This window comes from Ciona intestinalis, unplaced genomic scaffold (assembly GCF_000224145.3).
Source record: "Ciona intestinalis unplaced genomic scaffold, KH HT000148.2, whole genome shotgun sequence".
NCBI classification, from domain to species: Eukaryota; Metazoa; Chordata; class Ascidiacea; order Phlebobranchia; family Cionidae; genus Ciona; species Ciona intestinalis.
Genome location: NW_004190470.2, coordinates 162,640 through 176,202, shown reverse-complemented (window position 1 = coordinate 176,202; position 13,563 = coordinate 162,640). Strand labels below are relative to the sequence as shown.

The 13,563-nt window shown below is 36.0% G+C and overlaps 2 protein-coding genes across 2 annotated transcripts; both read right to left on the bottom strand.

Annotated features, from left to right (window-relative positions):
* Positions 1–289: 289 nt before the first annotated feature.
* LOC100184551 (protein-lysine methyltransferase METTL21D-like) lies at positions 290–1,595 on the bottom strand. Its single transcript, XM_002119260.4, has one exon. The coding sequence runs from the start codon at positions 1,593–1,595 to the stop codon at positions 924–926; it is 672 nt and encodes a 223-aa protein (XP_002119296.1). The 3' UTR covers positions 290–923.
* A 199-nt stretch (positions 1,596–1,794) lies between these two features.
* LOC113475195 (G-protein coupled receptor GRL101-like) lies at positions 1,795–10,117 on the bottom strand. The gene is made up of 11 exons (XM_026839059.1): positions 9,902–10,117; positions 9,520–9,597; positions 9,335–9,400; positions 8,349–8,471; positions 7,629–7,748; positions 7,130–7,240; positions 6,259–6,366; positions 5,483–5,533; positions 4,429–5,111; positions 3,808–4,106; positions 1,795–3,517 (listed from the first exon to the last, which is right to left on the bottom strand). Exons 1-11 carry the CDS (start codon positions 9,942–9,944, stop codon positions 1,912–1,914), a joined length of 3,288 nt encoding a protein of 1,095 aa, XP_026694860.1. The 5' UTR covers positions 9,945–10,117; the 3' UTR covers positions 1,795–1,911.
* Positions 10,118–13,563: the final 3,446 nt, after the last annotated feature.

Sequence of the window (13,563 nt, the reverse complement as noted above, 5' to 3'; positions counted from 1 at the left end):
TTTATATTTATGGAAAAAAATAATTTGACCCACATAAGTCAGTTTATTGACTCTTTCATAGTAGCCTTGTTGGATCATGAGCTGTAAAATGATCAAAAAAATTATTGGGTAGTTTTGCGTCATGAATTGGGTAGTTTTTGTGTCACAAAACGTATAGCAGGCTTTAAAAAGACGTTGCGAAACGTTTACTCTCGAAAGTTCCACAAACACATTTTTTTTTTCAAAATTATGAAGTTTTAAAAATTGTTAATACAGTTCATGAGATGACGTCATTAAACAGAATACCGAATCCCATAATTGGATTTGAATCTAATGGATTCGAAATTCTGTAATGTGCATCCCTATTAGCAGCATACGCAATAGAAAATGTAGGTAGTATATTATTGGATGTACATACATACACATATGTGGTCACAAGATGTGACAAATATAACATAATAGGAACATTGCAATTTGCAATAGCCTAAATTTTGTAATGAAACATATTGCATTTTGAACAAACTAATTTTGAATATAACATAGGTACACGAAACAGGTAGTTAAGTAAGATGCAAAGATTGGCAACAACAGCAACAATTGGCCAGTCTGCAGAGTATGGCAGGTGCACGAGCGATTTCGTTTACAAACTTTTGGTTATGCACGCCATAATTTGTCCCAAGCACGCCAATTATTTGAACAATGAAAAAATATGTAGCCTGTTAAATTAGGTAGAATTGCCCAACGTGGCTTGAAAATGTTTGTTTTGAACGTCGATTTTTAATATTATCATGCTCGCACGCAAAAAATAACTGTCTTGCATGCGTGAGATCTTTTCAGGAACTGTAATACTCTGCAGACTAAACAACCGGTAAAAAAATATGAACCAACTATAATTAACCTCGGCCTTTTGAACTTGTTTATCTCACTGAAAATATGCAGTCATTTTAGGATTTGGTAACAACAATAATATTAATATCATCACTTCTATAAACTTCATCCATTTCAAAAAACGGGACAAAAACTACATTCAGTTCATCTTGTAAAGCAGTCAAAAATTTATTAAGCAACTCAACCTTGTTTCCAGTATCACGCTTCTCATATGAGCACAGCACTGTAGCAGATGGATTTGAATTTAAAATAATAATAATAGTTTCAATTAAGTTGTCCAGGCCATCCTCATAGTACACACAATCTGATATTAAAACACAGTCAATTAAATGCTTTCTCAAAATATTTTTAATGTCTGCTGTGTTGCCCCATCGTAAAGTAGAACCTGATATCTCTGCTTTACTATGTGCTAGAATATTAGTATTTTCTTTAATGTTGTGATCAATTAAAGGTAAAATATCTGGCAAATCAGTCAAAATAACTTCCGAAGCACCGACGATGGCGGCGCTCAACCCAACGACACCAGTTCCTGCTCCAAGTTCGATTACACATTTGTTATGAACATATTTACGCCCACTTGGAGTGGCAAGATACTTCAACAGAACTAGAGCTGCGTCCCACACCACACAACCTACGTCTCCATGTTCAACTTGATGTATTGATAAAGTCAATTCAGTTTCGTTACTGGCAACATCAACTGTCCTAATAAACGTCTTTTGTAAGTCCATTAGAACAGGAGCTTCTTCTACGACGTTGTGGTTTTAATTATTTACAACAAAATGCGCGTATAAAAGTAGTAACTAAACTTGCAAAATAACTTTTAATACTGCAATTTTTTTGACATTTGACATACAGAAAAAGGGGAATCACCGACCTGGACTCAGCGCTAAGCGGAGCTGTGTCAGTTTTTTGTTGAAGTACAAGAAGCATGATTCGAAATTACTGTATTTTATATACAAATCAACAGTATAGTAAATACACTTTGTACAAAATAAAACCGAAGGAAATTTTGTTTTAAAAAACATTTAGCCTACACGGAATAATCTACTTTCCGGTTCCAGTAGAACTGGTTCTTGGCCCAGTGTCAGTTCGAATTTGATTTATAGCTTGGCATAAAGACTGTCGGGTCAAGAAAGTGTAGATCAAGGGGTTCATGGATGAATTAATAGGAAGCAAAATAACAGCCGTCCATGGGTAAACGTCGTTGTAGAAATTAAGTCCACCGCTGCCGATTGACACAAAACCAAGTATGCAAACGGGTATCCAGCAACAAAAGTCTGTAGCAACGATCAAAAAGACCCGCCTACCGAGGTTGTGCTTTGGTCGTGGGTTGCTGGATCTCCTGTTTTCTGAACGAGTTTGACTTCGTTGCGTGGCAATGATAATGACGAGGTACGAAGTCACCATTGCGAAGAAGGCAACGAGATTGAAAATGATGACAAAAAGTGAAAAAATCCAATCGCTGTCTCGTTTGGAAGTGTAAAAAGCAGGGAGGCACAGACTTGTTTGTGAGAAGAAATTGGGAAGGCGGAATACGGGGATAACAGAGATAATAAGTGCAACAGTCCAAGCCAACAGCATGGCGATACGAAAAATGCGCAAGTTTGCTCGAAGGTAATATATCGGACTTACAATGGACACCATTCGAGTAAAAGTGATTACCAAAAGAGTAAAAACTGACGCCTCTGCCGAGAATAGAGACAGAAATCCACAAAACCGACAAAACCCACTGTGGCGCCAAATGTGCGAAAACGCGAAGAACTCGACTTGGTGCACAGAATCCACCACCGCGATCATGAGTAGATAAATTCCCATGAGTAAGTCGGCTACTGAGAGCACACCAACAAAACTGGTGTTCACTTTACCTCCTCTGCTCTCCTGTTTCGGATACTCACGAGCTCTTAAAACTGCCACCATCGCGTTACCAATGATAGCAATAAATGCCTGTATCCATATCAATGCTCTGATGTAATCTTTAGCAATAAGTCGATCGCATGATGAGATTGGGTCTTCTGGACTACACTGTAGCAACGATGGAGAAGTTTTCCTTGCGAGACAGCAAATTCTAAAGTTGTTCCCGTACACTCGTTTCAACTTTTTCTGCTCAGAAAGAAGGTTATTATCATAGACAACCTGTGTGTTTCCAGATATATCTAGTGTTTCCAATTGTTTTAGATTATTAAAAGAACCGCTCTCTATTTCCATAAGGTCGTTCGCTTGCAGCTTTAACATCGTAAGGTTCGACAGCTGCATAAAATCTTGCTTGAAAATGATCAAAATCTTATTGTTTGTCAGGTCCAAGCTGACAAGAACAGAACATTTCTTTATAAAGTTTGGTACAGCAGTCAAACCTGACCGTGTATATGATACGTTCTTAAGAAGGCAGTCATGTCTTTCAAAGTACTGGTCAAAAATCGTCACGTTATTTTGGCGTGAGACAGTAAGACCTGTGAGAGAGGACATATGTTTCAAAATGGCGTTTAGCGCCTTTTCTTGGAGTGTGACGTTCTTTAACGATAGAAGTTTGAGGTCCGAGTGCAAACACAATAAATCCTTATTGCGTAACTGCAATAATGTGTCTTGGCAGGTAAAGCTGTCGTCGGTACAACTGCAGTTGATATTACAGTTACCAACAGTGCTTGAGATACAACTGTAAGAGAAAAGTAAGACATTAGAATTTAAACACAAATACTTATGGTATGTAGTAGGGTAAGATGTGACATGTTTTTCATTTTCCCCGTTCCACTTTGTAGTAAACAAAGAATATTTACATAATTGTTTAACAGTGCAGTGCGATTCCTAAGAAAACGTTGGTAATTGTTCAAAACACGATAAGAAATTAGGGGATTTTAGTGCTTATGGTATCCCATCTTACCCCACAGTACTATAACGATGTAGAACGTGATCAAAACCTTAATGAGTTACGGGTTTTTAACTTACTTATCTGTAAAGGCCTGCATGGAACCGCACAAAGCAACGTTGCATCTGTCTGTTATGTTGTGTCGACAAGCCCCAATCAAATCGACAACACGCTCACTCTGAGAGATAGAGGTATTCTCGCAGTTATCCAGCGTATCGGTGATTTCGAATAAAGAAGGGACTTTTCCTTTTGTAAACTGACCGGCGTTGCTTTGGATTTTTTGGCAAGCCCAGTTTGGATCAGGTACAATGTTAGAACAGTTTAGTTGATCTGGCAACCACATACGAAATGATTGCCGTAAACCAATCAGTAGCGGAATCTGTAAATATACAAGTTACACATAATTCTAAGTACAGAACTTATGAATTGTTATATAGTAAGGTGGGACAAGACGGGACACCTTTGGCACAGCACACATAATATCCAAATATTTTAAACAATTAACAATGGTATTATATGGGAGTCGTCAGGATACCGGTTTATAATTCTTTAAATGTTCTTTGTTCATTATATCAAAAGGGACGAGAGATTAGAACGAAACGGTGTTCCATCTTCCCCCACCCTAGTACATGCAATATGGTAACCTTAATTTTCAATGTACATTTTGCACATTTTTTTGTACATTTTGCACATAACTGTACCTTCAAAATGTTGTTTCCGTTTAAAAACAAGCTGCTCAAGTCGTGGAGTTCGTTGAGAAAACCGTTCTCCAGTGACGTAATACAGTTGTTGCTAAGGTCGAGGTGTTGAAGGGAAATTAAACCTTGGAATGAATCTGGATGAACGACTGATATCATGTTGTTGCTCAGCCACAGAATTCGTAGAGTGCTTTGTACAGAGAAGAAGGCTCGTGCCCCCAACCTACGAATTCTGTTACCGCTGATGGAGAGAAGTCGTATAAATGGAGCGCCGTCTAGCGGTGGAACTTTTGTAAGTTTATTGAAATCTAAGTTTAAAACGAGTAGATATTGAAGTTTGAACACAATGGAATCATCATCGAGATTTGCACTGTTCATGTAGAGAATACGAAGTTGAGAGTTGTCGAATGTTCCAGATTGAATTTCAGAGTGCGTCATATTTACTAATTTAAGCAGGAACAAATTCGGAACCTCAGCTAATTTCTGATTGGTCAATTTACCCACAAACGAGTGACGTAGAACCAGAATTCTACTGTTATTGGGCACGCAAGTGTTTTCGTTTAATGAAAGTTCGTATTTTGCGAATTCAAATGGATCTTGTTGGCAATAAGTTGACGTGCATGTTAAACAAGTTTCGTTACAAAACTGCCCTGTCCACCCAAAGTTGCAAACTTTTGTAGATTTTTCTGAGGAAAAGAAAAAATTTAAAATGCGTGTACAATAGTAATAAATTTATTTGTTAGGTGTGGTTAATTTTTCGTAAAATATTTTGCTTTTCAAACGCATAGTCTCGGTAAAAATCGTTTTATGCTAGTCGTTTTATATAGTAGAGTAGGGGAAGATGGGACACCTTTTCATTCTATTTTCTCTTTCAATTTAGTAGTAAACAACAAAAAATTAAAGAAATATAAAACCGTAATATTACGACTCCCATAGAAATATTTTAAAATAAACGCCATTGACCTGCAAACGTAGGGCGTGTTCTTTCTCTATGTATATGGTTTACAAGTTTAATATTTTTTACTCCTATTATAATTTAAGTTTTGTAAACATTTACCATTATTTGTTGGCATTTCGATCTCATTTGTATGATTGAAACACATATCACCTATATACGAATAAATAAACGAATGAATTAATAAATGAATAAATAAATGAATGAATGTAACTTGTTTTATCCTCGTGTGGCTGGAAAAGACAGTCGTTGTAACACGGGTGTTCTGTTTTACACACCTCGTGTCAGCTTACAAAATATCACATATGTAACTTTATAGGTAATTGTTTTTTGGGGATTTTTATATTATTATTGTATAGTAGGGTGGGGTAAGATAGGACACCTTTAATACATAATATCCAAATAGCCTGATCGTGTTTTAAAGAATTAAGAACGGTCTGTGGAAGTCGTGAGGATACGGTTTTATAATTCATTGAATGTTCTTTGTTTACTACCAAATGGAAAGAGAACATTCATTCTATTTTCTCGTCCCATCTGCTAGTAAAGTACATTTAAGGAATTATCCTCACGACTCTCATTGACCTTTGTTAATTGTTTAAAACACGATAAGGATATTCGGATATTATTTGCTTAAGGTGTCCCATCTTCCCCCACCCTAGTATATAGCTGATGATTTAGACAACCCATAAGTGACCACTGAGTTGGAGCAATTGCTGTCAAGTGTTTTGCCCAAGACACATACGCCCACAATGGTAGCAGCGACGAGCCTCGATCACGTCTGGGTTAGAGGTATGAGCCAGATATAAAATGGTTAATGTTACGATGTTTAAACGTTTTATTATAGAATATTTGAATGAAATTATATTATAGCAGCTTACATGCTATTTCGTCCGACCCGTCTTCGCAATCTGGGAAACCGTTGCAGAGAAACTGCCGACTGACGCAGTCGAAATTGCTGGCACATTGAAACTGGTCGGCCTCGCAGTCTAAACAACATACGAACAGCTGCTTTAAGCCGGAAGACCAACCTTACCCCAACCCCGGGAAAATAAACAAACCGGTAGCCTCAATACGTTCGGGTTTGATTCCCGTTAATCCGTACGAATTGATTTGTAAAGGGCCATATGGTCGCAATGATATGTGGACGGGAAGCCAAGGCATGTCCTGGGACGTAATGGGAGAAATTCCATTTGGGAATTAAACGTTTAATGTTCATAGCATGACGATACACGTTTGTATTTTAGCGTGGGCCGACTTTTATATTGGGAATAATACTTCTGCACTCCCAGTTTTCATTTTGTTTAGGTGGACATAAAATTTTTTTTTTTTATATAAACAAGTAAGTTGGGGTGAGATGGTTTATCTTTTATTCCATTTATCGACTCATTTGGTAGTAAACAAAGAATATATACGAAAATATATACAGAATCTTTACGACTCTAAAACAGCTAAATGTTTAAAAAAAAACGGCTAGGAAATATGGGATATTATGTTTTAACAGGGTCCATCTGAACCCACTGTACTTATATTATATAGTAGCGTGGGGGAAGACGGGACACCTTAAGCAAATAATATCCGATTATCCTGATCGTGTTTTAAACAATTAACAATGAGAGTCGTGAAGATATAGTTCTTAAATGTACTTTGTTTACTAACAGATGGGACGAGAAAATAGAATGAATGTCCCATCTTTCCCCACCCTACTATACAAATGCGGGACTAGATCCTCTTTTGGTAAAACAGTCTTACCAAAACAACCGATCTCGTCCGACTTATCATTGCAATCTGCCACCCCATCGCACTTCGCACCTCGACGAATGCACTGCTTGTTATCATCACATTTTACACCAGACAGGCACTCTGTGTATTGAAAATATGTTACTAGCAAAAAGTAATGGAATAAACAAACGGATTTTCCATTCTGTGTGGAAGAGGTGGTTAAGGACCGTCCAGATTTGGCCCATTGCCCCAATACCTTGGTATCATTAGAGCGTCTGACATGTTTATATATAGTAGGGTGAGGGAAGATTGGACAACTTTTCATTCCTCTTTTTTCCTTTCATTTGGTAGTAAACAAAGAAAATTCAAGGAATTATAAATCCGTATAATTTTGCCTCCAATTTACCGTTGGTAATTGTTTAAAACACGATCAGGATATTTAAATGTTATGTTCTATAGGTGTCCCATCTTCCCCCGCCCTGCTATAACCGCACATATAGTGTCAAAATAAACGGTGTACATTACTCACGGTACGATTCGCAATTCTGTTCGTCTTCTTCTCCTTTGCATTTTGGCTGACCGTCACATCTTTCTACGGCGAGAATACAAATTCCATCTTTCGGACATTTCCACTGAGACCGCGAACATTCTACGCATTAATATACAAAATGCTGGTAGATGTATATGACAATTGTATACCATGCATAATGGTAAATCACACAAATACATGAAGGTCTGCTTATACCGTCATAAATTTTAGTGTTTTTAAAAGTAAATTGAAGTACGATGGGACACCTTTTTATTCTTTTTTTTTCGTCCAATTTTGTAGTGAACAAAGAATATTAAAAATATAAAAACGTTTCCCCACGACTCCCCTAGACCGTTGTGTTACTTGCTTAAAACACAATGAGAATATTTAGACAATATGTGCTAAAAGTGTCCCATCTCACCCCAAAGTTTCGTCCGTTTATTGTTTCTGTATTAATCTATATAGGCCTGTACGTGACACCACACTTAGCGGTCACGGTTACATTTCTGCTTAGTAAATTTAAAATGCATTGGTTTTTCGCCGTACGACGAATGTGATGCATTCAAAAACTGTTAACCGAAACTGTAGATTTTTAAATTTTATTTATGAAAATCGAGCATAAAAACTCTGTTTTTAAACTTAAAAAAACGAAATTTTGAAATGTTTGTTTATCTTTATCGAATTTTACTATTTTCAAAAAACAAGCGTTTTGTTACTTACCCCAGTCTAAACAATTCGTTTCATCCTCCCTGCTTGGGGCGCAATCATCATAACCGTCACATCTGTAAAAAGTGAAAATGCAAATTCCTTCGATTTCACAGAGCCACTCGTGCGACTCACAAACTGAAAATTAAACAATAATAACAATAATATTCACTTTATTTGTCTCTTCGATTACGGTAGCGAATATAGTAGGGTGGGAGGAAGATAGAACATCTTTTCATTCTATTTTCTCGTCCTGTTTAGTAGTAAACAAAGAAAATTCAAAGAATTATGAAACCGTATCTTCACGATTCCCATAGACCATTGTTAATTGTTTAAAACACAATCAGGATATTTAGATATTCTGTGCTAAATGTGTCCCATCTTCCCCCATCCTACTATATTTAGAAAATTTTTAAACGAAAAGACAGGATATAGCGACAAAACAACAGTAGTTAAAACACGCTTGCAGTTAAAAAGAATTTTACATTTAATTAAAAAGCGTGTTCGCTACACCTAGGAAAAGTTTAATTGTTTGGGGTAGGGTGGTCAAGGTTTTCATTTTTTTTATTCCCTCATTTGGTAGTAAAAACATATTTAATTGTATAGCAGTGTCCTTGCGACTCCAAAAAAGCTTGTTGCTAAAAATTCACGAACAGGATATGTTGGATATTACTGCAAACGGTATATCTATTTTATTATATACGAATATATCATAATAGCACATACGTTAAAATGTGTTAACATACAGTAGGATGGGGAAGATGGGACACGTTTTAACTCTATTTTCTCGTCCCATTTAGTAGTAAACAAACAACATACAAAGAAATATGAAACTATTTCCTCATGACTCTCATAGACCGTTGTTAATTGTTTAAAACACGATCAGGATATTTGGATATTATGTGCTAAAGGTGTCCCAACTTACCCCACCCTACTACATCATAAAAAAATTAATTTCCATGTACATTTCATATTGGGTCATAGAAAACTTTATAACTCACCAATTTCCGCTTTGGTTGTCATTTGCACCCCGGATGTTATGGCACTTGTAGAATTTGTACGTGAAACTAGATAAAAAAAATTTTACATGTAGTTTAAAAAAAAATTTTTTTTTTGGTTAACTTGTTTATGAAATTAAAATATTTAATGTAATGTTTGGTTTAAAAAATGTTTTTTTTTTACTTACCTTCTGTGATTGTTTGTGAAGTGAACGTAACATTATCAGGCTGATGCGTTGGGAGTGTCGTCTGGCCAAGTGACGAACCTATAAAATGGAGGTTTACAAACTTATAATAGGGTGGGGCAAGACGGGACATTTTCTCATTCAATTTTTTCTTTCCAATTGAGTGTAAACTAGAAATATTCAATAAATTATATAACCGTAGGCTTTTGACCCTTAAGAAGCTTTGTAAATGTTTAAAACTCAATCAGGATATTTGCATATTGCTGTGTAAAGTATTATACTACTACTATAAATCTTTTAAAAGAATTAGAGAAATATTAAAAAAAGGCCAATTAAAAAAATAAGATGAAATCCTTATTATGTAATTATATGTATTTCAACAAACCTAAAACACAGAGAACGATCATAAAATATCGGTTTGTTTCCATGCTAACTTTTGCTCTGATACCTAACAACTTCAGAACTGACAAGACAGTAATATATATATATATATATATCAGTACTTAAATTAATCGTTAAAATCCTGAATTAAATCTTTTTATAAAACGCTGGTTACTGGCTGTTAAATCGATGAACGAATGTTAAAAAGGCAGTTCCTTCAAAAAATGCTTTTAAATCTGAAGTATAATAAAAACATCGCATCCAAATTCTACGCATGTGACATTTCATTAAAGACTGTTTTTTTTCAGTTTCTAATCAGTCTCCCACAGCGCCAGCTATACAGCGCATTGTTAATTTTGAATTAATTATAACCGCATAATGTTTTCGATCGTCACAACAAGCCTGTCACTCCAAGAGTGAAAACACAAACATGCTCGCTTGGTTGCGAACTTGACTTGTGTAGGGTTCACCATTGAGGCGCGGTCCACCCACGACGCCAGATCATGGCTGGCTAATTTTTTTATTTGCGGAAATCTGGCGACGAACGAAATCTATCCCGCAAAACAGAGAACCATCTTCATTGAGATAATTCTATTTTCAATGATTTCAATTCCTACGGAGCGTAACGACTTTTGTTTCTCGGCTTGAATGACGTTCGTTGTTCGCAGCGACGTTCATTTAGACCACGAACCCGGCGGAAGGTTACTCCCGAATACGTGACGATCATTACGCCAAAGGTTTGTTTTTATTGCCGTTTGTGGACATTATGTAGCGGCTGCAAAGGTCGCATATACCCAAATACATACAATATCAATGCGCAATTTAAAAAAAATATATAGTAGGGTGGAGAAGACGGAACACCTTTATAGAACATAATATCCAAATCTTCTGAACGTGTTTTACTAATAGCAACAGACTATAGGAGTAGTGGGGATACGGTTTTATAATTCTTTAAATGTTCTTCGTTGTTTGTTTATTACCAAATGCGACGAGAAAATAGGCTGAAAAGGTGCCCCATATCCCCCCACCCTACTATAGATTATTAATAACTTTTATTCATCTTTTAGATTACGGTAGCGAAGATTTAGAAACATTTTTAACAAATAGACAGGATATAGCGACAAAATACAGTTGTTAAAACACGCTTACAGTAAAAACTTATTTACATTTATTTGAAAGAAAATAAGCGTGGTCGCTACATTTATATAACACAGCACCAAAGAATAAGTAGTGGACTTATAGAGAAGCCCGCATTTTATAACAAATTTAAATTTAAATATTTTTTATATATAGTAGGATGGGAGAAGATGGAACACTTTTACGATCTATTTCTCGTCTCTTTTGCCCCCCTATTCCCATTTGGTAATAAACAAGAACATTCAAAGAATTATAAAACTGTATCCTTGCGACTTCCATAGACCGTTGTTAATTGTATAAAACACGATTAGGATATTTGGATATGATGTACTAAAGGTGTCCTATGTTCCCCCACCCTACTCCACCATAACAAATCTAAAGTGTCATGGTACATGGTGTCACGGCTACGACGCCGAATTTTTATATCGCAAAATCACTGTTTAAATCGTCAATCGCAAGGTGGCGTACTGAGCAAATTTCATTTAAGAAAAATGTTACTTATATAATCTAAAAAAACATACGTTTGTTGGATAGATTCATTTCTTTATTTTAAGTACGCTTGTCAAGCGTCGTATGCCTGTCGCTACAATGCATTTATTGATGGTTGTATAGTAGGGTGGGGGAAGATGGGACACCTTTTCCTTCTATTTTCTCGCCCTATTTGGTGGTAAATAAAAAAAAAATTCAAAGAATCGTAAAACCATATCCTCAAGACTCCCATAAACCGTTGGTAATTGTTTAAAACACAACCAAATGGAACCAGAAAAGAGAATAAAAACATGTTCCATCTTCCCCCACCCTACTATAATATCCAAATATTCTGATGGTGTTTTAAGCAATGAACAACTGTCTATGGAAATCGTGAGGATGCGGTTTTATAATTCTTTGAATATCCTTTATTTACTACCAAATGTGACGAGAAAATAGAATGAAACGATGCCCGATCTCCCCTCCCCCCACACTATATATTTTGGATTGAACAGTTATTTAATTTTCGTTAAATTTTGTTAGATAACGTTTAAAACCTCAAAGCAAACGAAGTTATGTAAGTTCTGTAATTATGGTATTATGAATGAATGTAACTTGCTTTATCCTCGCATGGCCGGAAAACGACAGTCGTGATCACGATGGTGTTCTGTTTCATACACCTCGTGCCAGCTTACGAGTTGCCATGTATGTTACTTTGTGTGTGACTATTTTTATTTCTTTTTTTCTTTTTTTTAATGTGTGACTGTTAATTTGGATAACCCATTAGTGGCCACCTGGCTGAGTAGTTGCCGTTAAGGGTCATGTCTAACGACACATATGCCCAACAACTATACTTCTTGTCTGTTTACTAAGGGATAATGCGACGTATTATTCATAACCTTTTATTTAATATAGCGTTCAGCCAATACGATACGCCTACAGACTATAAAAACTGCCAATGTGTGTATACCACTGGTTTGTGATCCAAACGGGTTTGTTAAACGGCGTTTGCTGCGTAGTTAAAGACATATCAGAACCAGCCAGGAATATAAGTAGGGTGAGGGAAGATGGGACACCTTTTAATTCCATTTCTCGTCCCATTTAGTAGTAAACAAAGAACATTCAAAAAATTATAAAACTATATCGCAACGACTTCCAAAGTTAAATAGTTAAAACACGTTTAGGATATTTGGATATTATGTGCTAAAGGTGTCCCATCTTCCCCCACCCTACTATATGTACAAAACGAAGCAGCGTTTTGTCGCCTGTAACTTGCTATAATGACTCATGTGTAGACAGAAGTTTAATAATCACATGATCCACTTGCGGCCGTGTAAAGTAAACGGTTCAATATATAGTTCAATGATTTCAAATTGACGCTTTAATATTCAGGTATCTAAACACGGTAACGAAGCTTGTATATAAAAGTTACTTTATGTTGAGTATTTTAATTTTAAACAGAAAGATTTTATAAACCGGTATTTGTATCGCGATAACCGTTCTGTATAAGTGACGTTTATCGCAATATTAATTCAAATATTGCGGTTTTTGTAAGTTTATTCGTGAAGATTAAGTATCTCAGAACTCCACGTGTTGTATTATGTACACCGTTTAGTTACGAAAGGGTCGCTTTACACCATACGTATGGTAAATGACAATCTTTTATACAAGATTAAATAAAAGTCTAAATCGCGCAAAAATGCTAGCGAGTGTAGTGTAAGGTGGGGTAAGAAGGCGATTGTTTTATTTTTTGGGCGACCTATTTGGTAGTAAGCAAAGGATATTCACAGAATTATATAATCATGGTCCAGAAACTCCAAAAGAGCGTTGTTAATTGTTCAAAACACAATCAGTAAATATGGATATTACGTGTTAAAGGTGTCCCATCTCCCCCCACCCTACTATGATTATATACATATTAACACAGTTGATTAAGATGAACCTTGTTGTCACATATTATCACGTATTTTTTATTCTATTTTAAACAATTACAATTTAGGGGGTAAATTTTACTCGTGAAGGCTAGAGGTATCCCTCTTACCCCCATCTTACCCCACTATA

What these genes read in the sequence shown, in the direction of transcription:
- LOC100184551 (XM_002119260.4), bottom strand. Translation starts at nt 1,595, where the DNA reads ATGGACTTACAAAAGACGTTTATTAGGACAGTTGATGTTGCCAGTAAC.
- LOC113475195 (XM_026839059.1), bottom strand. Translation starts at nt 9,944, where the DNA reads ATGGAAACAAACCGATATTTTATGATCGTTCTCTGTGTTTTAG. An exon ending in ACGGAAACAACATTTTGAAG is followed by an intron (nt 4,107 to 4,428) that starts GTACAGTTATGT and finishes GTATATTTACAG; the next exon opens with ATTCCGCTACTGATTGGTTT. An exon ending in ATGCAGGCCTTTACAGATAA is followed by an intron (nt 3,518 to 3,807) that starts GTAAGTTAAAAA and finishes TTTCTCTTACAG; the next exon opens with TTGTATCTCAAGCACTGTTG.